At 50.1% G+C, this 24,281-nt stretch overlaps 2 protein-coding genes and 5 non-coding genes across 9 annotated transcripts in view; 6 read left to right on the forward strand and 1 right to left on the reverse strand.

Annotated features, from left to right (window-relative positions):
- Positions 1 to 94: 94 nt before the first annotated feature.
- Positions 95 to 166, reverse strand: TRNAA-UGC (transfer RNA alanine (anticodon UGC)). The gene has a single exon. It is a non-coding gene; the product is annotated as a tRNA-Ala (tRNA).
- A 123-nt stretch (positions 167 to 289) lies between these two features.
- On the forward strand, positions 290 to 361 carry TRNAD-GUC (transfer RNA aspartic acid (anticodon GUC)). Its single transcript has one exon. It is a non-coding gene; the product is annotated as a tRNA-Asp (tRNA).
- Positions 362 to 6,136: 5,775 nt separating this feature from the next.
- TRNAF-GAA (transfer RNA phenylalanine (anticodon GAA)) lies at positions 6,137 to 6,209 on the forward strand. Its single transcript has one exon. It is a non-coding gene; the product is annotated as a tRNA-Phe (tRNA).
- A 295-nt stretch (positions 6,210 to 6,504) lies between these two features.
- On the forward strand, positions 6,505 to 6,576 carry TRNAD-GUC (transfer RNA aspartic acid (anticodon GUC)). Its single transcript has one exon. It is a non-coding gene; the product is annotated as a tRNA-Asp (tRNA).
- Positions 6,577 to 7,260: 684 nt separating this feature from the next.
- On the forward strand, positions 7,261 to 7,332 carry TRNAA-UGC (transfer RNA alanine (anticodon UGC)). Its single transcript has one exon. It is a non-coding gene; the product is annotated as a tRNA-Ala (tRNA).
- Positions 7,333 to 10,956: 3,624 nt separating this feature from the next.
- UBC (ubiquitin C) lies at positions 10,957 to 13,399 on the forward strand. 2 transcript variants are annotated; one of them, XM_073312282.1, is made up of 2 exons: positions 10,957 to 11,047; positions 11,955 to 13,399. In XM_073312282.1, exon 2 carries the CDS (start codon positions 11,958 to 11,960, stop codon positions 13,329 to 13,331), a length of 1,374 nt encoding a protein of 457 aa, XP_073168383.1. In that variant the 5' UTR covers positions 10,957 to 11,047; positions 11,955 to 11,957; the 3' UTR covers positions 13,332 to 13,399. The 2 variants fall into 2 exon arrangements, with proteins under 2 accessions (XP_073168383.1, XP_073168382.1); XM_073312281.1 differs by having other exon boundaries at positions 10,986 to 11,089.
- A 6,078-nt stretch (positions 13,400 to 19,477) lies between these two features.
- Positions 19,478 to 24,281, forward strand: part of SCARB1 (scavenger receptor class B member 1) — a 39,871-nt gene continuing 35,067 nt past the window's right edge. Inside the window, exon 1 of one of the 2 annotated variants that reach the window (XM_073312829.1) lies at positions 19,478 to 19,775. In XM_073312829.1, the coding sequence (XP_073168930.1) occupies positions 19,653 to 19,775 (123 nt within the window). In that variant the 5' untranslated portion in view covers positions 19,478 to 19,652. The remainder of the gene's footprint in view (positions 19,776 to 24,281) is intronic. The other variant, XM_073312828.1, reaches the window with a different exon arrangement.

The following is a 24,281-nucleotide window of genomic DNA, read 5'->3' on the forward strand; positions in this document are numbered from 1 at the left end:
CCTCGCGCGCATTGCTTGGGTGACTAAACCCCGGCAGAGCGAGTGGGCAAAATTCTGCTTTTGCCTTCCACAGATGAGCCGAGCTCCCAAAATGTGGAGATGCCGGGGATTGAACCCGGGGCCTCATACATGCAAAGCATGCGCTCTACCACTGAGCTACATCCCCTTGCTGGTAACAGCTTTGTAAGCACGAGCTAAATGGATACACCCGGCTGCACTCCTTGGGCACAAGCTGTACTAAGCAGGTTTCAGTATATCACAGCTTGTGGGGAAAGATTTTTCAAGTGTATCCTCGTTAGTATAGTGGTAAGTATCCCCGCCTGTCACGCGGGAGACCGGGGTTCGATTCCCCGACGGGGAGGCTGCAATGTTTTTTGTTTCCTTCCTCTTGTTTCAAAGGGAATTTTGGCTTTGAGGATGGGGAGGACAAACCCTTCATGAAACCTATCAGCATTGATATAAGCCAGTCCTAGCACAGAAACCATCTTGGGCCAAGCAACCTGCTTTGAAGTTAATGGAGTAATAAACTGTGGGGGGGAGCAGAATGCACCTCTCTATTCACACCCCACATGTTATTGTAATAATCTTTGTACAAAATATGCCTTGTGAGGTATAGTTTGAAAACTAATGGTCAGTGGTCAATAACGTCATGATGAAATGTGTGTTGCGACATTATATGTAGAGTTACGAACATAAGCTGAAATTGTGACTGACGCGTGTGTACCAGACAGGTCCGGGGAGTGGGTAAACCTGTTTCTGAAAGACAAAGAACAAGCTGACAACATTAGCCAGGTGTCATCAAAGCTGATGGACAATTACCTCTCAGGTGGCCATTCTTTGGCAAGGAACAGGGCAGGACCAAACAGATCTGCCTCTTAGCAAACAACAGCACAGAACCTCTTTCACCACCAGACCCCTTGATTCCAACCTCCCAATGGAAATGAACTTTCTCCGTGGGTAGCCCTCAGGAAAATGCATTTCAAAGCATGACTTAACTATAAGAGTGAGGGGCAAAACCACCCCAAGTTAATCCCCTCCCTATCCATCTCTTTCCATTTCACCTAAGAAGACAAAAGAAGCAGCTATTGGACTTTGGGAAAGATCCTGATCTGAAATTTGGTCAGCCCTGTTGCTGGAAGCATGTGGTAAGAATTTTATCTTGACCCAAGTCTAGCTTGTAACATTTTATTTCTCATGTAACCATTTCTGACTTTAACGCCTTATATTTGTAGTCACTTAAAACCTGTCTCCTGGTAGTTAAATAAGCCTGTTTTGTTCTTTCATCAAAACTGTGAACTATGTGGGTAACTCCATTTAGGGTGGCACACTGCTGTATGTTGATCCCCTTAGAGGGGCAATGGACCAAATATATCTGGACTGCCCAGGAGAGGGATGGAAAGTGCAGAACACACGTGTTTTGGGGAAACTTCGAGACTGGGAGTGTTTTGAGGTCACCTCACAAATAGTAACCAAGGCTGTTGCAAGACAGCCTGGTTGGTGGGCCAGGCTGCTGGAGTCAGAGTTGCTGGACCAGGGCTGTGGCTATACACAGACACTCAGGGTGTGACCTGCATGCTGTTTGTGATTGGCCCAGGTGGGAGCTATAGCAGCAAAGCATTGTGAGGCAGCCCAGACGGCAGGGCAATGGTGACACAACTCCTCACTGGTCTGGATTGCACCCCAGAATGTCAGAGGGGGATGGCCGCTCTGCTCTCTGACTGATTAAAATCTTGTAAAAGTTCACAGTTTCAGAGCACTGTAAGGATGCGCTGTCTGCGGCAGACCACCCCTGCTTAATCCCCGGGGACAAGGGAACACCACACTAGTTCTGTGTGCACTGTATATTGTGTGTGTGTGTATACTCTCCCCACAATTCTGTTTACCCATGTCAAATATCCCACAACACTTTGCAAAGCTGAAGTCAGCATTGGCATTTGAAAATAGGAAGCCAGTTAAGCCAAGATACACAAATGGTGATTCCTAGCGGAGGTCGGGCTGTTCCTCTTCCCCCCAGCTGGTTTGGAACGTAGTGTCCAAAACAGAGATAAGAAGAAAATCAGAACAATACAGTAAGTTAAGGAAGTATTACAAACTGGTTGGTGTAAAGAGTTTTGTAACTTATAACATCACCCTATAAATTCTACTGGATGAAACACATATCTTTGAAACAGACCTTCTGCTGCAAGACAGGAATTGCTTCCCGGAAGGAGGGTATGTATGTCTCCTTTTCATCGTGGATTGCTTTGGCTAAATTTGGATATTTGGTCTCTTGAACATTTTTCAGCATGAACCCGAATGTCGTCAAACAATTAGCTACACCTTTTGTTAGTAGGATACGTGCATGGGAAGAAAAGCAGTGAAGGGGTCAGGATTTGGGCCATGATACATATGCGGAGAGTGGGCCCAAGGTTGCCTTGGAAATCCTAACTGCGTTTCCTCATTGTTGTGTATTTAGTCTCTCACTACCAGCGCCAGATTAACATGGCTGTTCATTGTTCAGAAAAGAAAAGCAACAGAGTATTTGTCTGTATGTTTTAAATAAACACACCTTTGCAGGGCCACCCGGGGGGGGGGCAAGTGGGGCAATTTGCCCCGGGCCCTGCCGGGACCCCCATAAGAATATAGTTTTCTATAGTCTTGCAACTTTTTTTGATGGAAGGGCCAGTGGAGTAACCAGGGGGAGCGATCACAAAAAAGGTGTCACCCGGTGGCGCTTTTACCGGCTGGGCGGTCCTCCACGTTTTCGGCGGCACTTCGGCAGCGGGTCCTTCAGTGCGGCCGAACGCACCCGGAGTGAGTGAAGGACCCGCCGCCGAAGACCCGGAGCGCCGCCGGGTGAGTAAACATTAAAAAGGCGCATAATTAATTAATTAAAGGGCACCTGAAATTGCTTTGCCCCAGGCCCCCTGAATCCTCTGGGCAGCCCGGCACAGTTGACGAGGGTAAGAGGATTGCAAGATCCTGACTGGCGGCTGAACACCTGCACCACTGTTTAGGTCTGACCCGGTTCAAATTGGAGAAAGTTTGGGAGTTTTGCCACTGACTTAAATGGGAGCAGGAGGGGTCTGCTGATGTCAGTGGGAGTTGCCTGTGCCCAGTACCTCTCAGAATCAAAGCAGATTTTCACACTCTAGGGCTCAGGCTAGAACACATGAAACATTGGAAACTGCAAGCATCAGAAAAATACTGAGGGCCTTTTTGGATGCTATTTTAAGAGTAGGAGGATTCAGGTACCTGTGCAAGAGGGACATGGGCAGGGTTGCAAGGATGCGAATCATATACACAGTAACCCGCATTCAGCAAGTGCTAAAATCGGCAAGGAAAACTATGCTAACCAGCTCTGTTTCCTCTTGTTCACAGCTTCCTTATTTCTTAACTATTTTTGTTTAAAAATATAACAGAGCTGCAGGCCTCACTGAAGCTTATGCATGTGCTATGCTTCAAGTGTTAAACTGAAAGCATTTTTCAGTTATTTGAACACACACATACAATAATTGGATGCTTCCATTAAGTGTAAAAAACACACTTTGCATGCTCAGACAAGTTAAACATGACCAAACTCTTTGAAGGAGATGAGCTCGCTCCTGTCCTTCAAAAACTCCTGAACACCCACTTGTTTCAGCTATACCACTAGGCCACTAGCTACATTCAATCCTGCAGGCCGTTCATGTTAGGAACATCTATTAAAAACCGTAGGCATTCTCTGCACGAGAATGTACAGTATCAGGCCCTTTGTTCTCTATTGCAAAAGTATCTTAAGTGATCTAGTCTTTCTCTATGAGTCTGGATTTATTGAATGGCACGGCTAACCCACAGTACAGGTCCATGTTCACGTCCAGCCTAATTATTATTTATTATTCATAATAATAACTTTAAACAATTACTCCTCTGCATATACACAAAATACTCCTTTGGGCAGAAAACAAGAATTTCGTCCACAACAACAGGTTTCAGAGTAGCAGCCGTGTTAGTCCGTATCTGCAAAAAGAAAAGGAGGACTTGTGGCACCTTAGAGACTAACCAATTTATATGAGCATAAGCTTTTGTGAAATAACATTATTTAGCAAATGTATGAACATGTCAAAGCAGGAGGATGTAATAAAATTGCCTCATCATCCATAAATATACAATCTCTGGCCCAACGCATGCTATAATATTTCATCAGTTAATATATTGTTTGTCATCTGATTACCTATGCCTTGTGTAACTGTCTCATTAGTGGCAATAATTAGAACAAGCAGAGCATGGAACATTGGGTTCCTCATAAAAATGCCAACCTCTGCTGACTATTAAACATCACCCTGAAGTTACAAGGTGAGGTCATTATTTATGAAGATGAAGTACTAGCTTCTTTGAACAAAGTTCCCCAGAGAACAACAATCATTAATGTTAAACAAGGTCTGCAACATTAGATCCTAATGCTGAAAAGACCAAGGGCTTGTCTAAACTACAAAAATAGTCAACATAACTTATTTTGGCATACAGATGCCATGCAGTAATTACATCACTTGTGCGTGTCTACATTTTGCTCCTTGTGTCAGCAGTGTGCGGCCTCACCAGGTGCACTTGTATCAATTGTACTGTCAGTGTAGGGCATTGTGGGAAGACTCTTGAAAGCTAGTAACAGTTGATATAAGCAACACAGTGTCCACACTTTGACACTGGATTGTCCTAACTACATTGAGCTTGCCTCTACACCACTCATAAAGATGGAGTTGGAGTTAAGTTGGCGTAGCTGGGCAGTTACATCGGGAGGAGCGAAGTGTATGTCTACACTTACCGTGGATTGATGCTGCGGCGATCGATCCTTCAGGGGGTCGATTAAGCGGGTCTCTTGAAGACCGCAGATCACTCTCCCGTTGACTCCGGTAATCCACAAGAACGAGAAGCATAAGGTAAGTCAACGGGAGAGTTTCTCCCATTGATCCAGCGTGGTGTAGACACCACAATAAGTCGTCCTAAGGTATGTCGACTCCAGCTATGTAATTCACGTGGATGGAGTTGCGTAACTTAGGTTGATTTAGCTCCATAGTGTAGACCAGGCCTAATTAGACTTCCATAGTTAGGTCGATGTAAGCTGCCTTATGTCAACCTAACTCGGTAGTGTAGACCAGACCTAAGGCACATGTTTAATTTTGCACACCGTTATCTATTGATGTCAACGGGACCAGTCCCAGTGGTAAAGTTAAGCACATGTTCCAGTGCGTTCCTCAATCAGGACCACAGTGTGCAAAGTGAAACCTGTGTGTAAGTCTTTGCAGGATCAGGGCCATAGTTCTTAGACTACAACTGCTAATGTAAAATGGCTTATGACAAGTTTGTACCTAAGCAGTTTGAGTTAAGCATGTTTCCTAGATTTTAAAATGTGTTCTAACTCTTCTTCTGACTGGATCCTACCTTGTCCAGTCTGTTTCAAATTGCTCATGCTAGACAATTTTGGGGGACTGATAACCATTTCTGTTGGCATTTATCATTGTTCCATTGACTATTTACAATGACTTTGGCATTTACCTTTATGTTTTACAACCTCTGGAAAGAGAGACATGTTGTGTGTTTAGGTATGACCTTCCCCCAGCCACCCCATGCACCCAAACTACCAATAGGCTTCCGTGGATGCTACAGAGGTGGACCTGTCCTTCATCTTTACTCTTGTCCTAGATGCACCTGATCTCCACCCCAGCCTCTTATGTTAGGGGAGGAGACCACAGGCCCCATTGCCCCCAAACTCTTGAATTTCTTTCTGGAATGTAATTATGAGTTTTTGATGGAACACAATGAAACAACCTGAAACAAAAGAACAACCTTTGCACAGTGCAACAGAACATAACACGGTTAATGTGACAAATCAATATGCTAAAGCAGTTAATTAGTGTTGAATTAATTATTAATAATTATTATTATTGAATTAATATTGGCCCTATCCTTCACACCTGCCATCTTACTTGCTTTTTTTATTGTATAAAGGAAAGAGCATTTAAAAATGGGTTTCAAGAATGAGATTGGAGTTGCTGCTGGAGTGAGGCGGGTGGTTGACCCTACAAAATGTGACAAACAAACCAAAAAATCCTGCTATGCATTATGAAGGGCTTCTCTGCAGCAGGGTGGTGTTCACATTCAGCCATAACTTTTTTCACCCGCCGAAATAGCTCAGTTGGGAGAGCGTTAGACTGAAGATCTAAAGGTCCCTGGTTCGATCCCGGGTTTCGGCAGATAGTTTTCCCCTTTTTAGGAGGAAGGGTCGGGGGGCAAGGGCCGTCCAGGCAGGATGCCAAGCCCAGGGCCGGCTGGAACTGCGTAGCCCCCTGGGAGCTAACCCCAACAGGGCCTTTTTTTGGGGAGCGGGGGGTGACTGCTGCTTTCGCGGCGGTACTGGCTGGGCTGCAGCTGTGCGAGCCTGTTGCCTAACGAGCCCCCGGCAGCAACCCAGGCTGCCCCAGCCGCACCTCGGGGCTTCTGGAAGTGGAGGCTTCGAATAGGCGCTTTGGGGAACCCCCCCTCAGCCTGTCCTCGTTAGTATAGTGGTAAGTATCCCCGCCTGTCACGCGGGAGACCGGGGTTCGATTCCCCGACGGGGAGGCCGCTTTGTATTTTGATACCCCCCCCTCCCCCCGCGAGCCTTTGGCGCTCTGCGGGGGGGGGAAGCCGGGCAAGAGCGACCCGCCCCCCCCCTCGCTGACGTCCGGCGAGTGGGGGGGGGGGGGCTCAGCGCGCCTCCCTGGGCAGCCGCGCAACCGACCCGCGTGTCCTTGAGCCGCCTGCCTGTCTCTCAAAAGGCCACAGACCCCCCCGCCTGCCCGAGGGGGCCCCACCTCGGCCCCGCTGCTGCCGCTGCCTCGACGGGCTGCCTCGAGCTTCCTACTGCCCGCCCGCTCCGCTGCGAGCCTCGCCCCCCCGCTTCCCCTGGCGCCGCCGTGCCCGCCCATTACTCTGGATCCCCCCCTTCCCGCCCCCGGTGGATTTATTTCAATGCGCCCCACACAGGGGCAGCGCAGCCCCATTGCACGCCCACCCCCACCCCCCCGCCGGGGCGCTGCGGGTCGGTCTGCGCCCTGCATTGTAGCCCCCGGCCCCCCCCCCGCGCGCCCTTTTCTGAGGCGTGGAGAGCGGGGCCGTTGAAGCAACGAGCGGAGCAGCGAGGCATCTGGGGCGGCGCGCGGGCGCCGGGCGTTTGCAGCGCGGAAGGGATGTGTCCTGGGCTGGCGAAACCATCGTCCCCCGGCGAGAGTCTATCCCCGTCTCTGAGCAGCCACCCGCCAGGCAGGGGATGTAGCTCAGTGGTAGAGCGCATGCTTTGCATGTATGAGGCCCCGGGTTCAATCCCCGGCATCTCCAGCGTTTTCCTCGCCCGCCTTCATTTTGTACCAGCAGCCCGTGGCAAACGGGACAACGTCTCAAATGAGCTCTCCCACCTGGAGACGCCATACAAAGATCAGAGAGGGGGTCCACATGGCACCCCTTCCCCTCTCTACAGAGGAAAAAGGACGGCAAGCGGTCTAAAAGCCTACCTGCCACAGGGGGCCACCCCTAACTCACCCAGCAATATCCTCACTCTCCAGCGGCCTGGCAGAAGAGTCTGTCCTGTCTCGGGGACTCTCTTTCTGCCCCGCCACCCACCCCCCCCCCAAACATGATACAGTTCTGCGGTGGTCTGGAAGCCTACGTTCGCCGTCCACATGCATCCGACGAAGCGGGTAGTCGCCCACGAAAGCTTATGCTCCCGTACGTCCGTTAGTAAGGTGCCACAGGACTCTTTGCCACTGTTTTTGGTGCTCCAGACCAGCATGAATATCTAAATTGAAAAAGCAATAAAATGATGTTTCTAGCAACATGGTAAGACTAGGTCTTATGCACTATTCATTGTTATTCTTCATAATTGTATTGAACCAAAAGTGCTTTACAGACAAGCCCGAAGACAAGTTTCCTGCGGTAAATGGTTTACAATCTTAGTACCAACTCAGGAAAGCATCCCAAAGTACACATTTAAGTGCTTTTCTGAATCAGGGTTTAAGGTCTCAGGCCTGCAATCTGAGCCTCTAGCACAAGCCTCTGCACCAGTGGGGCACCCCATAGATCTAAGTGCAGGAGTCAGCCTTCAGGGGGAAATTCACCCATAGTGCCAGGCACTAGGCCAGGGGTGGGCAAACTGCGGGCCGGAGCCGTTTTAAGCTGGCCCCCAAGTTCCCACTGGGGAGCAGGGTCTGGGGCGTACCCTGCTCCGATGCTCCAGCGGGGGCATCGGGTGAGGGGCTGCACCATGTGGCTCGACCCTGCTCCGGTGCTCCAGCCGGGGCGCCGGGTTGGGGGCCACTCTGGCACTCCAGCCAGGGCACTGGGTCAGGGGCCACACCACACGGCTCCCAGAAGCAGTCGCATGGCCCTGCTCCGGTGCTAGCGGAGTCAGGGGCCGCTCCACACGTAGGAGCTGGCGAAGGGACATGCCACTGCTTCCAGGAGCTGCTTAAAGGTAAGCGCCAGTCAGAGCCTGCACCCCTGAGCCTCTCCCCACGCCCCAACCCCCTGCCCCAGCCCTCATCCTCCTCCCGCTCTCCAAACCCCTCGATCCCAGGACGGAGTACCCTCCTGCACCCCAAACCTCTCATCCCCAGCCCCACCCCAGAGCCCGCATCCCCAGCCAGAACCTGCACCCCTTCCCCCACCCTTGCCCCAGCCCTGATCCCCCTCCCACCCTCCAAACCAGGACCAGCTCGAGGCACCAGCAAACCAAGCACGTGCGTGGGCTGGCACAATTCCAGGAGCGGCATTCTGGATGGTTTTTTTTTTTTGTTTTCTGCTTCGGCAGTTGCGCTCTTGGAGGTTTTTTTTTCTTTTCTGTTTTTTTCTTCGCTTTGGCAGTTGCGCTCTTGGAGGGTTGTTTTTTTTTTTGCTTGGGGCGGCAAAAAAATGAGAGCCGGCCCTGCTCCAAACCCCTCAGTCCCAACCCAGAGCACCCTCCTACACCCCAAGCTCCCCAGCCCCACCCCAGAGTCTGCACCGCCAACCAGCACCCTCACCCCACCCCCCGGGCCTCCACCCCAATTTTGTGAGCATTCATGACCCGCCACACAATTGCTATTCCCTGATGTGGCCCTCAGGCCAAAAAGTTTGCCCACCCCTGCACTAGACTCTACACCACTAATGTAGATACATGGCACATAGGGGATGAAAATTAGGCAGGTACCCATGTCTATCTAATCATGCTGTGAAACTCCATCTTGTAGCAAAATGGGTTGTTCTTCAGTTTTTAGATTTGATCATTTTCAAATCAGTCCTGCCGAAATGCACGGCCGATAACTCGCAGAGTAAGCCTAACGTCCCTGCCTGTTTTCAGACTAGGTGATTCACCTTCTACAGCTGAGCTTCTGTTCAAGTCTTTTATGTTTCTATAATTAAGGACGCACACAATGCAACCTCTACCCTACAATTCCAGCCCTACTTTGATCAGAAACTAAGGGACCTTTGCTTCAACTAAGCCAATTCGATGTTTGGACTGTTTTTTTTTTAAACCTATTATGATATTATTGAGTAAATGTTAATACAGAAGGAGCTTACAACCCACTTACAGGCTGAAATAAATCCCCAAAGAGAAACCCGCCCCCTCCTTCTGTAAATTCTATGGGTGTCATGTCTGACCCAATCAGGTAGCTGTTGCTGGGTTTCAGCTCTTTTTCAATTGGTTTTCAGCACTCCTTGTTCTGTATGTGAACGCTTAGGCAGCTCTATCTTTTGGGTACATGCAAAGAAAGGCTTTTGTAGGTGGAATGAACTAAATACCATCTGAATGAATCATGCAAACAAAGCCTATTTTGTTATGGCCTTGTTGCAGCGCTGGACACTTTGAATGGCTCACAAGGCTCACTTTGGGGAACTCTAGACAAACTCTTCTGTGGATGAGTCATTACAAAACCTAATTTTATCATACTAATTTCCCCCCACTGTTACTCACACCTTCTTGTCAACTGTTTGAAATTGACCACCCTCATTACCACTACAAATGTGATTTTTCCTCCCTTGGTATTCTACTGTTAATTCAATTGTCTTGTTAGACTGACCCCCCACCTGGTAAGGCAACTCCCATCTCTTCATGTACTATGTATAAATATACCTACTACTGTATTTTCCACTCCATGCATCTGATGAAGTGGGTTCTAGCCCATGAAAGCTTATGCCCAAATAAATGTGTAAGTCTCTAAAGTGCCACAAGGACTCCTCATTGTTTTTGCTAATACAGATTAATACAGCTACCATTCTGAAACCATTCTTCCACCTTGTCTTCCTCACATTTCCAAGGCTTTGATCTTCCTCCCTACATGTCAGTCACCATCTGCCATTCTGCCTCTCCTACTCTGCTTTGTGTTTCAGGCCCCCATTGACCTCAGGGTCTGGATCCCAGAGGAAAAAGAATAGAAGTATTATCAGATGAAATTAGAATGCACGATGCTTCAGGTTTATTTTATTTTATTTTTTCTGCCTTTTTTTCCACATTAATTTTCATGTAGAGATTTGCAATGACCTAGACACACAGAAGAAAACACACAGCTCACACAATGAGACACACAGCCCCAACTCACAATCTAGGGTGACCAGATGCCCCGATTTCATAGGGATAGTCCCGATTTTTGGGTCTTTTTCTTATATAGGCTCCTATTACCCCCCACCCACTTTCCGATTCTTCACATTTGATGTCTGGTCACCCTATCACAATCACACGCAGGGGCAGGGACGTGTCCCCCAGGTCTATTCCCTGCTCAGGGAACCAGGCTGAGCTGAGACCCCGTTCTAGGCAGGCGAAACTCCAGTCCGGGTTTTACTCCACGCTCCATCTTCCGTTCCTTGGCCCTTGCCGTCATCGGATCATGTCACACACTGAGCGGCCCGGATGATTCCTCCGCACTGCCGACCGGAACTCGCCCCCTTGCCCATGCTGGGTGCACGCGCCAAGATGCAGTGAGACGAGATAGTCCCCGGCGGAGGGATCTCAACTGGGGAGGAAGAGACTATATAAGGACCGCGCCAGCGTCGTCACGCAGTTACATCCCCGTGACCCTCAGTGAGTGTTGTTTTGTTGTCTGTCTGGAGCGCCGTCCCTGCGGTGAGTGGGCAACGGGCCTGGCTAGCTGTTGGGCTTCTTGGGGGGCGAGTCCGGCCTGAGGGAAAAGAGGGTCCGAAGCTGTGCGGAGAGCCCAGCCCGGTGGCTACGTTTATCGAGGGCGGCGGCGGGGGTGGATGGCCCGGGCCGTCGCGGATATTGTGGGGGGAGGGGTTGGTGTCGATCGTGAGGCGCCTGGCGATGAGCCGTGGGGGGAGCGGGCGGGCGGGGCGCGGAGGCAGCTCTCTGCGCTCACTGCCGTGTAGGGAGGCGGCTGTGCCGTAGCGCGGCGGGGGGAACCTACGGAGCGCGGGCTGAGGCAACCGGCTCGCTGCGCTAGGAGCGGCGAAGGGCGGCTCCCTGGTTGAAGGGGGGACTAGAGTCGGGCCGGCGCTAAAATGGCGGTCTGGGCGCGCGGGAGGCCCCGCCCCTGCATGGCCGTGGGCTGCCCCGTGCCTCTGACGCCCGCCTGCCGGGGGGCGGGGTTAGGGACCGGCTCCTGGGCCCGCCTGAGCGGACCCGCCGGCGCGGTTGTTTGGCACGGACTGGCCCATTGCATTGGGCGCGGCTGGCCAGCCGTACTGACGTAGTGGCCCTGGGGTACTGGTGTTATCTCAGTGTGACGCAACTCACTGTAGTGGGGCCTTGGAGTGAGCTTTGGAGGAGGAAGTAGCCTACGTGGGGGGGGGGGGAGAGGACACAAAGTGGAGCTGCAATTCAAGGTGTGTACTGGTGTCAAAAGCTCTCTACGCTGCTTGATGATTAAGCGAAAGGGTAAATCCATACTTTTCTGATTTCTTGGGATGTAACGTTAGTATTTTGGAGTACAAAAAGGCTTATATGCTTCATAACTTCTACTTTCGTACAGAAAATGCAGATCTTTGTGAAGACCTTGACGGGCAAAACCATCACCCTAGAGGTGGAGCCCAGTGACACCATTGAGAATGTCAAGGCCAAAATCCAAGACAAAGAAGGCATTCCTCCAGATCAGCAGAGGTTGATCTTTGCCGGAAAGCAGCTGGAAGATGGGCGCACTCTGTCCGACTACAATATCCAGAAAGAATCCACCCTGCACTTGGTCCTGCGCCTGAGAGGTGGTATGCAGATCTTTGTGAAAACCTTGACGGGCAAAACCATCACCCTAGAGGTGGAGCCCAGTGACACCATTGAGAATGTCAAGGCCAAAATCCAAGACAAAGAAGGCATTCCTCCAGATCAGCAGAGGTTGATCTTTGCCGGAAAGCAGCTGGAAGATGGGCGCACTCTGTCCGACTACAATATCCAGAAAGAATCCACCCTGCACTTGGTCCTGCGCCTGAGAGGTGGTATGCAGATCTTTGTGAAAACCTTGACAGGCAAAACCATCACCCTAGAGGTGGAGCCCAGTGACACCATTGAGAATGTCAAGGCCAAAATCCAAGACAAAGAAGGCATTCCTCCAGATCAGCAGAGGTTGATCTTTGCCGGAAAGCAGCTGGAAGATGGGCGCACTCTGTCCGACTACAATATCCAGAAAGAATCCACCCTGCACTTGGTCCTGCGCCTGAGAGGTGGTATGCAGATCTTTGTGAAAACCTTGACAGGCAAAACCATCACCCTAGAGGTGGAGCCCAGTGACACCATTGAGAATGTCAAGGCCAAAATCCAAGACAAAGAAGGCATTCCTCCAGATCAGCAGAGGTTGATCTTTGCCGGAAAGCAGCTGGAAGATGGGCGCACCCTGTCCGACTACAACATCCAGAAAGAATCCACCCTGCACTTGGTCCTGCGCCTGAGAGGTGGTATGCAGATCTTTGTGAAAACCTTGACGGGCAAAACCATCACCCTAGAGGTGGAGCCCAGTGACACCATTGAGAATGTCAAGGCCAAAATCCAAGACAAAGAAGGCATTCCTCCAGATCAGCAGAGGTTGATCTTTGCCGGAAAGCAGCTGGAAGATGGGCGCACTCTGTCCGACTACAATATCCAGAAAGAATCCACCCTGCACTTGGTCCTGCGCCTGAGAGGTGGTATGCAGATCTTTGTGAAAACCTTGACGGGCAAAACCATCACCCTAGAGGTGGAGCCCAGTGACACCATTGAGAATGTCAAGGCCAAAATCCAAGACAAAGAAGGCATTCCTCCAGATCAGCAGAGGTTGATCTTTGCCGGAAAGCAGCTGGAAGATGGGCGCACTCTGTCCGACTACAATATCCAGAAAGAATCCACCCTGCACTTGGTCCTGCGTTTAAGGGGCGGTAACTGAACTTGCTCCTGTTAGCATCTGAATAGAAATTTCACTGCACCTTGTTCCAATAAAGCTTGCATTCACAAGTTCTTTGTCTGTCCCTTTGTAATGTAAAGGTGCACTCATTTAGTCAGAATTGATTCAGTGAGCTAGAATTGTATAATGACACAGTTGGCAAACTTTTTATTCGATTATTCCAACTGTAAAAGCATGTCCGCTGTTGATAAAGGTGGTAAAATGGACCACTGAGTCATAAGGTACTTCTGAGATGTCTGGAATCTAGTTTCTTGTGGCTGAGCTTTATCAGTTACTAGAGTCTGACTAACCTTTAAAGGTTGCTATTGAAGAATAAAACAGCTTGTCTGTGGTTTTTTTTTTTTAAATTACAACCAAGTTAAAATTGGGTAAGGTGGTCTCACCTGACCCCTACTGCATGCTGGGAAGGAACTCATTTTAATAGCTGTAACAAGTTGGGCATATATTGTATAGAGCATTGTGTCGCAATTGGGTTGCGACATGTAAGGTGCTGGGTCGCTTTGCTCTGGTCAGCACTGCCAACCGGGACATTAAAAGTCTTGGTGTTTCCCAGCTAAGGAAGGCTAGTGCCTACCTTTTCTGACACTGCACTGTGCTCTGGAAGCAGCCAGCAACAGTCTGGCTTTTAGGCAGGGAGGGCCACAGGTCTGTGTGTGCTGCCCCCACCCTGAGCACTGGCTCCACACTTGGGCCAATGGGAACCTGGGGGGACGGGTGGGCAGGCCCACTGGGTGTGGGTGAGAGTCACGTGGAGCTGCTTGTGTGCTTCCACCTAGGAGCCAGACCTGCTGCTGAACGCTTCTGGCGTGCGGCATGGTCCACAGTGCACCTCTGACTGCACCACTGAGCTATCAGAGGTAAGTCTGTGCCTGAGCCTTCCCAAACCCAGATCCTCTACTGCATCCCAAACCTCCCAGCCCAGAGCCTTTATCCTCTCCTGAGCCCCACCAAACCCAGAGACCATTCCCACATCCTGAACCCCTTATTCTCATCCCTGAGCCCCTCCACCCCAAAACCCTCATCCCCAACTCTGTTGGGTCACTGGCATCGACAATTTTCTTCAACTGGGTCCCCAGAAGAGAAGTTTGAAAACCGCTGGTACAGAGTACACTAGCTAAGGCCTCAAGTCTAGTGTAAACATTTTGCTGCTACATTTAGCAATAAAAGATGAGGATGCTTGATATCTTCTCCCCGCCCAATAATTGGGGTGAAGAGAACTTGAAGTATGTTAAAATTTCAACAATGCATCTGCATCTTTAATAACAGGAATGCAACACCCTGGTTTGAAATAGTGAATTAAATTGAGCAGTAGTTTTGTTTCCAGTACAGTGCTAGAAATGCTGCTGCTGAAAACCCATGGAACTAGAAGGGAATTCAAGGAGTTGGTGGTAATTAGAAACATTCTGAGGGATCTAACCTAGTCCTAAGTGATCTGTCTCGGTGTGGATGGGCTCTTCTAATTAGAGATGGAAAAACAGGAGTCTCAAATGCCTCTTGAAATGCTTTGATTGTTGGTAGGGACAAATTTATATGGAACATTGTGAATGCTATGGAACCCTATCTTCTGTTTGTGTAATCTACTGGTAGAGCAGAGTAATGCATCACATTAAATACACAGTTGCTTAATGAGTTTATGGTGACTACGCTGTCTCCTGTTCCTGGTCTGTGCAGGAGTCAAGGCCTGCTGTTTAGACTGCAATCAAAAGTTCCTGAGGCCTTCAAGGAGACAGGGAATCTGCATTGGTAGTTCAACATGTGATGTTAGCTTCTGAGACTGCTGATGGTGTGCTAGGAGGATGCTGGAGAATTGTATATTTTGAATAAATGTGTAACTAAGGTTCTGACCACTGGGAACAAAATTCTTGTGGGAAACTTTGGAAAAATGTTAGGCCAGGCCCTCTGGGTGAGTTTAGCCTACATAAAGTCACTATGTAATTTCAAATATTTTTTCCCAACTCCTGTCCTAGGGGAGCACATGGTGTGGGTGCCAATCTACTTCAAAGCAGTGATTTCTAATTGAGAGTACCTCTGATGTAATTCAGATTACTTGTATGATAAACTAATGTGTTACAGTGCTTTGAACATAAAGCACTATTTAAAGACTAAGAATCAGGATAGATTGATTTAAATCCATTTTAATAAACTTTTCCATTTGTATTTCAATTATTTTCTAAAGGGAGGTGCATTCTCATTGCTTAATATAAACATTAGAACATGCTGATTTGAAACTAGATAGAGCCTTTACACTAGATTTTTGTTGGTACCTGTTTTTGTTTTCTGGGAGGGAACATTTTATTTATATATATAAATTAAGCAACTACATAGCTTAATATTTTTACATTCTTAATTGTTCTCAGTACATTAGAAAATCGTGAATGATTCATTGTTTACTAATTTTTCCTCATGATTTGTGATAACTGGAATTTAAACACAAAACAGCATAACGTTTATTACTGAACAAAAGCCCTTAATACAGCACATGCCTGAAGTGGCCAGCTGCACTGACATAACTCCACCTCCATGAGAGTCGCAGCGCTTATGTCGATGTAGTTAGGATGATGCAGTATGGGTGTAGACTGTGCTACTTAAATCACCTGTTGGCTGTCTGCCTCAAATGGGGCTGACAGCTGGAGCCCTCCCTTGACCTCCAAAGCTGACAGCCCAAACTCACTCAGGTGCTGGGTTGGCAGCTGTGAGACTTCCCTGCGTGCTGACAGCCCAAGTTGTTAGCCAGAAATTAGGCTGACAGCTTGGGGGAGGCAGGGGCAGCTGTGAACCCCGCATGTACAACTGAGGCGGTCAGCCCCAGGCTCCAGCTGCCAGTGTCACACAATATCTCACTTCAGTCTGTGGAAGTGCATGTGGTGAGGATGTGCACCCCTGACAGAAGAAGCAAGTGTGGAAGTGAACCATTGCTTTAATTACTGCAGTGGCTGTCTGTTGACTTAATTTTGTAGTGTCCACTAGCCCAAAGTGTCACGTCCTGGATTTAGGCGAAGCTGGTGGTGGTGTTGTCTGAGCCCTGCTTTCTGGCCTCATGTGGTTAGACCATTGTTTAAGATCAGGCGGATGAAGGCCCAGTGGTATCATGGTGGGTTCCAGGTGACTGGGGTGGCAGCTATCCCAGTAAAGCTTGCAGCTTTTGGCCCCCTGGCTCCTTTGAATGGCCACAAAGACTTCAGCTTCATCCTGTGAACATTAACCTTCTGAGACACTTTTCAGTGATATCAGCTGTAAGCATTTCCTCCCACTTCTAGAATCTTTCAGCTCACTGTCATCTCAGCATGTGGTTTCACTAGGAGCCTTGGAAAAAGATCACTTATAGTTTAACTTTGAACCAGTTTGCCTTCACCTTTTGCTGATTTTCATAAACAATTTTCTAGAACAGTCTGAACTGGACTTTTGTTAGGTTAGCTGATTTAGAATACAGGGTTCTGCATAACTAGACCCAATTCTATGGTCCTTATTAGGTAAAACTCCAGCTGGAACCAATCAATAGTTGTTTTGCCTCAGCATAGACTTCAAAATTGAGCCCGTAATTATTACACAGTTGATTTGAAATATAAGGCCTGGTACTAGTGATGTTATGATTTAAAGAAACCAATTATATGAATGTCAGTGCTGCAGCAAGCTGCAGGCTTGACAGCTGTGAGATTCAACGCCTTTCTTTGTTCACAGAAACAGCCTAGGATACTGGAAGGACAGCATTCGTGCAAGCTCATCAATTCTGCCTTGCCAGTGGGCCTCAGCTACACCCCTGGTGCTGGCAGCACCGCTTCTGGCATGGGAGTTTAGTTTGCCTCCAGGGTCCATTTGCTTCCTGGCCTCTCTACGGAGACTGAGTGCCAGCTAGTGCCAAATGACAAGGAAGTTGTGTGACCCGGACACCTACCCATCACGAACCAGGACTCGCTCAAAGCGAAAAAAATTACAAGAACTCCCAGTGCCTTATACAAGATTTCACAGATTCTCATGGGTCTCTTGGAGTGGATTGTTGGGAAAAAAAACAACCCAGAAGCGGAGTTGTCCTGGGGGTTGGAAGGGGCAAGATTAGAGAAAAGCACCTCAGGATCTTGAGGGAGGAGGCGGGGAGAGACTGGAGAAAAACTCCCCAGGATCCTGGGGGAATGGTGGGGATAGGGTTGCCAACCCTCCATGATTACCCTGGAGTCTCCAGGAATTAAAGATTAATTTTTAATTAAAGACTGTCATGTGATGAAACAGCCAGGAATAGTCCAACCAAAATTGGCCACCCTAGTTGGGGAGTTGGAGAAAAACTGTCCAGGATCCGGGGGGAGGAGGTGGGGAGGGTTGGAGAGAAGCTCCCTGGGATCTGGGGGTGGTGGTGGAGAGAAGCTCCTTGGGAGCTGGAGGGGGGGTGGTGGAGGAATTGGAGAACAGCTCCCCAGGATCCTGGGGGAGGGGGTGGGGGAGTTGGAGAAAAGCTCCCCAGGATCTGGGGTGTGTGTGTTGGAGACAAGCTCCCTGGGATCTGGAGGGGGGGTGGTTGGAGAGAAGCTCCCTGGGATCTTGGCGGTGGGAGGTTGCAGAAAAGCTCCCAGGATCCTAGGGGAGGAGGTGGGGGGGGGCTGGAAAAAAGCTCCCCAGGATCTTGGAGGGGTTGGAGAAAAGCTCCCCAGGATCTTGGGGGGTGTGTGTGGTTGGAGAATAGCTCCCCTGGATCTCGCAGGGGGTGGGGTGGAGAAAAGTTCCCCAGGATCTTGGTGTGTGTGTGTGTGGGGGGGGGGGTGGTTGGAGAAAAGCTCCCCGGGATCTGGGGGGAGGGAAGGTGGGGGAAATGGAGAACAGCTCCCCAGGATCCTGGGGGAGGAGGTGTGGGGGGGTTGGAGAGAAGCTCCCTGGGATCTGGGGGTGGGGGGAGGATTGGAGAGAAGCTCCCCAGGATCTTTGTGGTGGTGGTCGGGGGGTGTTGGAGAGACGCTCCCCGGGATCTGGGGGGAGGGGAGGTGGGGGGGGGTTGGAGAACAGCTCCCCAGGATCCTGGGGGAGTAGGTGGGGGGGTGGAGAGAAGCTCCCCGGGATCTGGGGGGAGATCCTGGGGGAGGACGTGGGGGGGGGTTGGAGAAAAGCTCCCCAGGATCTGGGGGGGGGGTGTGGTTGGAGAATAGCTCCCGCGGATCTCTCGGGGGGTGGGGTGGAGAAAAGTTCCCCAGGATCTTGGTGTGTGTGTGTGTGGGGGGTGGTTGGAGAAAAGCTCCCCGGGATCTGGGGGGAGGGAAGGTGGGGGAAATGGAGAACAGCTCCCCAGGATCCTGGGGGAGGAGGTGTGGGGGGGGGGGTTGGAGAGAAGCTCCCTGGGGGTGGGGGGAGGATTGGAGAGAAGCTCCCCAGGATCTTTGTGGTGGTGGTCGGGGGGTGTTGGAGAGACGCTCCCCGGGATCTGGGGGGAGGGGAGGTGGGGGGGTTGGAGAACAGCTCCCCAGGATCCTGGGGGAGGAGGTGGGGGGGGGGTTGGAGAGAAGCTCCCTGGGGGCGGGGGGAGGATTGGAGAGAAGCTCCCCAGGATCTTTGTGGTGGTGGTCGGGGGGTGTTGGAGAGACGCTCCCCGGGATCTGGGGGGAGGGGAGGTGGGGGGGTTGGAGAACAGCTCCCCAGGATCCTGGGGGAGGAGGTGGGGGGGGGGTTGGAGAGAAGCTCCCTGGGGGTGGGGGGAGGATTGGAGAGAAGCTCCCCAGGATCTTTGTGGTGGTGGTCGGGGGGTGTTGGAGAGACGCTCCCCGGGATCTGGGGGGAGGGGAGGTGGGGGGGTTGGAGAACAGCTCCCCAGGATCCTGGGGGAGGAGGTGGGGGGGGGTTGGAGAGAAGCTCCCTGGGGGTGGGGGGAGGATTGGAGAGAAGCTCCCCAGGATCTTTGTGGTGGTGGTCGGGGGGTGTTGGAGAGACGCTCCCCGGGATCTGGGGGGAGGGGAGGTGGGGGGGTTGGAGAACAGCTTCCCAGGATCCTGGGGGAGGAGGTGGGGGGGGGGGTTGGAGAAAAGCTCCCCAGGATCGTGGCGGGGGCGGATTTCTGGAAAAACGCTCCCCAGGGCGGCTCCTGTGACGGGGACTGTGGAGAGAACCGCCCCCGCCTCCTGCTCCTCGGGGCGGGGAACAGCCTCGCTCGGGTCCCCCTAGCCAGAGGCCGCTGCGGCCGGGGGCGGGCGCGGCCCTTCCCGCCGAGCGCTGGGCAGAGCCGGCCGAGGGGGCGGGCCCGGCCCGGCGTGGGCGGAGGGAATAAAACCGCGGAGTCGGCGGCGAGGCCCGGCTGGTGGCTGCGCTGCCGGGGACGCCTCTCTGCTCGCCATGGCCGCTCCCGCGGGGCGCAGAGTCCCCCTGGCGCTGGGGCTGACCGGGCTGGCCTTCGCCCTCTTCGGCCTCGTCCTGTTCTTCGTCCTGCCCAGCGTGGTCCGGGACCAGGTCATCAAGGTGATACCCGCGCCCTGGGCTCGCCGTGCGGGGGGGTGCATCCTGCGCTGGAGCCAGCCGGGCTGGCGACCCCTTTGCCTTCCCCCATCAAAGGCTGGGGGCGGCGGCGGCACCAGGTTCCCCCCCGCTAATGTCTGTATCGTGCCCCTCTCGCCTCCAGATCCGCCTTGCCGGGCTCGCTCGAGCTCCGGGCTCGCTCGAGCTCCAGCCTCCCTGCGTGCTGAGGTGCTGACCGGGCTGATGTTTCAAATCTCCCTCCGCTGAGGCTCCTAGAAGTCTCGGGCTGGAAGGGACCCCACTAGGTCACCTAGCCTGATCCCCCTGGCAGGGCTGGGGAACCTTTTTCCTACCCAGAAGGGATGGGGGCACACAGGACAGGCGAAGTGGGCTGCAGCTGGCTGGGTAATGACATGTCCCCATGTGGGGCGAAGGGCAGACTACCCCCGCTAGCCCAGGGTTGATTGACACGACACCCCATCTGTCCTCTCTAGTGCCCCAGGAACAGTGAATTCTGTTCTAGTTAGTCAACTCTTCTTCATTGGCCCTGCCAGGTGCTGGCCCCTCTAACTCCCCCCTGAAATCAATAAGCGTTAAAGCTGGTCCATAGAGGATACTAAGGTAGAAAGGAGTCAGTTCTGGTGAGGAGTAAACAAGGTGAGGGGACAAATACTACTGACATGAAGTATTTCTGTATGCTCATGTGAGGAGTTGGGCTCAGATGCACAAATGACCGACTGGGGGGTTCTGGTCAGCCGTGGCTTGTGACCTGAAGCACTCCTCTGTCCCCTTGGTCTGGGGATGGCTTGGTGGGGGAATGAGCAGGGTGGGGGTGTGAGGCTCTCGCACTTCCCCACAGTATCTTTTTGTTTTTTTTCTCTGCTCCTTGTGCATATGGTTAAAATTTGCCTTCCTTCCCATCCAGCATTACAGGAGTGATGTCTGGGTGCTGGGGCTCTCTGCTTGCATGCTTCCTCCTTCCCCGCTAAAATGCATTGGTAACATAACCCATTAGCAAAAAGAAAAGGAGTACTTGTGGCACCTTAGAGACTAACCAATTTATTTGAGCATGAGCTTTCGTGAGCTACAGCTCACTTCATCGGATGCTGTAGCTCACGAATGCTCATGCTCAAATAAATTGGTTAGTCTCTAAGGTGCCACAAGTACTCCTTTTCTTTTTGCGAATACAGACTAACACGGCTGTTACTCTATAACCCATTAGGAGTGCTTCAGAAACATGACCTACTTCTCTGTTAGGTGAAAAACTTTGTCACAAAAGCTTTTCTGTCCTGCTCCAGATATGGATGACTTTGGCTGATTGACTTTTAGCTCTTAAAGATGTACTATACTGAGCAATGCTAATGGACCCCCAAGTCCTAGATAGTAACACTTCTGTAAACGATTGCTGTACTGAGTATTGTAATAAATCATGCATTGCCCCTTATGTGTTCAAAATGCTAACCATTACTGAAGCGAAGGATGCTGTAGAAAGCTCGGGGTTCGTGCTAAAAAACTCCAACCTGCGCTGTAGTATATTTTAAGGTCTCTGTTCCCTTCCCAAGCAACACTAGTTCTAATTGCTTCGTGACATAACGGCAGCATTTGTTAATGAAAATGAAGTATTTGGTCCCTGGGATAGGTAGCAATAGAAGACCAGAAGGTTTCAGAGTAACAGCCGTGTTAGTCTGTATTCGCAAAAAGAAAAGGAGTACTTGTGGCACCTTAGAGACAAACCAATTTATCTGAGCATAAGCTTTCATGAGCTACAGCTCACTTCATCGGATGCATACTGTGGAAAATATAGAAGATGTTCTTATACATACAAACCACGAAAAAATGGGTGTTTACCACTATAAAAGGTTTTCTCTCCCCCCATCCCACTCTCCTGCTGGTAATAGCTTATCTAAAGTGATCACTCTCCTTACAATGTGTATGATAATCAAGGTGGGCCATTTCCAGCATAAATCCAGGTTCTCCCCCACCTCCACCCCCAACCAGAAGGGTTAGCACAAAAGAAATATAAGTAGACCTCCCAAACCTGTACAAATTAGGGCTATGTGAAAAGCTGCTACATTCCTTTTCCCTGAAATTTCCTGCCTCTACCCCTGTTGGCAACAGTGATCAGGATTTCAAGTTCACGAGAAACTTTGGCATTTCAAAATATGGTTCTGTTTTGAATTACAACAAAACCAGACATTCTGGAATGGTGTTTCCAAATGAAAATTTGGTCTACCCGACCACCCTTCAGCTATGGAGTAAATGACATTGTTTATTGCAACAGTGACACTGTCAGCAGATGCCAGTTTCACTCCAAAGCTGCTGGGGCTCTCAGGGCCTGTGACATGAGGGCAGCAGCCAAACCATGAGTCTGCCCTGGGGCAGAGACTCCGGAGCTTCCCAGCTCGCAGGCTAGCTGTGTTTTATCACTAAGTTTCTGACTAGGTCTCCTGCCAATACTTTACCTACATTCTGCTAGCTCTAATTGGTGGCTGCTGGAATCTTTTCCCCCTGTGCTGTGTAGACCCTCTTTAAGCAGGGAAAGATGATGTTTTGATTTAAAACAACAACAACAACAAAAAAACCCTTGTGTCTGCTTTACTCTAGTGCTACCACTGATGAAGCTGCAATGGTTCAAACTTGTCTAGTATAGACAATGTCATAGAATCATAGGATTGGAAGGAACCTTGAGAGATCTTCTAGTCCAGTCCCCTGCACTCAAGGCAGGGCTAAATATTATCTAGACCATCCCTGACTGGTGTTTGTCTAACCTGCTCTTAAAAACCTTCAGTGACAGAGATTTCACAACCTCCCTAGGCAATTTATTCCAGTGTTTAGCTACCCTGACAGTTTGGAAGTTTTTCCTAATGTCCAACTTAAAAATCTCTCGCTGCAGTTTAAGCCCATTGCTGCTTGTCCTATCCTCGGAGGTTAACAAGAACAACTGTTCTCCCTCTTCCTTGTAACAGCCTTTTATGTACTTGAAATCTGTTCTCATATCCCTCCTCAGTCTGGGATCCTTCAGAGACTTTTATATAGCATCTTTCGTAAGTTGTTATGCTGCCATTGAGAATAGATCACTGGAGGGTGACTTTTTTCCCCTAACAAAGCAGTGTGATTTTAAGTTTCCTCAACTTTTCATTAGGTGTTTTTAAATTTCATTTTGACAAGGGAGCATGTCCTGACTGCATAGGACTTGTTTAAACTTGTGAGGTTAACTAATATAATATAATTAATGGCATCTTTTAGCAGGTTTTGCCCTCAGCATCAAGTAACATCCTGGATGACCCGCAATAATTCTTGTGGTGAAAGATCAACTTTATTGATTGTACTAGGTAGCATGTGTTTCATTACATTCATCTGGATAGAGTCAGAGCTGCTCCCTTGACATAGGCCCTATATTGCTAAGAGCTAAAGGAGATTTTCTTTAGCTCAAGTGATAGGAGGCCTGCCCTCTTGGAGCAGGAGGGATCTGAGATGTACGTTTACTGTTGCTGTCAAGTTCCAGTGGTGGCCATGGCATGTGGCTTTGTGATAGACATAAAGCTGTAAGTGGCCATAGATTGTGACAGTATTTAGAGTCATCAGGAAGCCGTACAAGCTAGAGACTTAAATACTTGTTTTATGACACTAGTGTGTTACATTCTAGCGCCTTTTAGCCTGGGATTTCAGAGGAGCCAAGGAGTTGGGCACCCAAATCCCCTTTAAAGTGATGGAAAACTTTAAAGTGATGTCAGGGTCCCTTAGTCTCCTTTAAAATCCCAGCCTTAGGACATGCTGTACTTGAGAGCATTTTTATTCCTGTAAAATGCTGACAAGTCACTTTCTTTAGTTTTGGCCGAATCAAACCTGAGGTGCAGTTCAGCATTCAGGCCATATGTGTTTGGAGTGGGTGAGTAGGTGCTTGTACGGCGCTCACAGGACTTGAATACAAGTACCTAGATAGCAGACTCCTGCTTACAATATCTGTGTAATGTGGTGCTGTCCTTACGGGGTGTTTGGTGAAAAATTTGAAGCCTCATCCTGGGCTTTCCCCCTACTAGGGTCCTGGGCGACTGCTCTCAATAGTAGAAGTGCTCAGCAATGGAAAGTTGCTTGTTGAACTTCCTGAACTGGCAATGGTGGAGCCAGCTTCTTAGGCAGTAGCAGTGGTGGCTGCTGCCGCTTGCTCCTGAGGTCGAAGATCGTCTTAACAGCATATTTAATGCAATGCCTAGGATGCCAGTGAAGTTAATATGCTTGTTATGTAGCAGGTCAAAGATTATAATACCAGGTGCCTGGCAGCAAGAGGTTCTCTTATGCTAAATGGGATTTCTGAACACGTAATGTTGACTTGGGAATCAAGAGTATCTAAGGTCCAGGGAAGAGATAGTGAGATGAACTGGCTGACACTTCGAGATGTGTGGCAAAGATAGCAAGAAATTGGATATTGAGGAGACCTTCCCCCTCCTCTATTCCTCGGCCTTTTACTAGCATGATCTAATTTTAATACCTTATTTCTCCTTCCTCTTA

Source organism: Lepidochelys kempii, chromosome 15 (assembly GCF_965140265.1).
Source record: "Lepidochelys kempii isolate rLepKem1 chromosome 15, rLepKem1.hap2, whole genome shotgun sequence".
Taxonomy (NCBI): Eukaryota; Metazoa; Chordata; order Testudines; family Cheloniidae; genus Lepidochelys; species Lepidochelys kempii.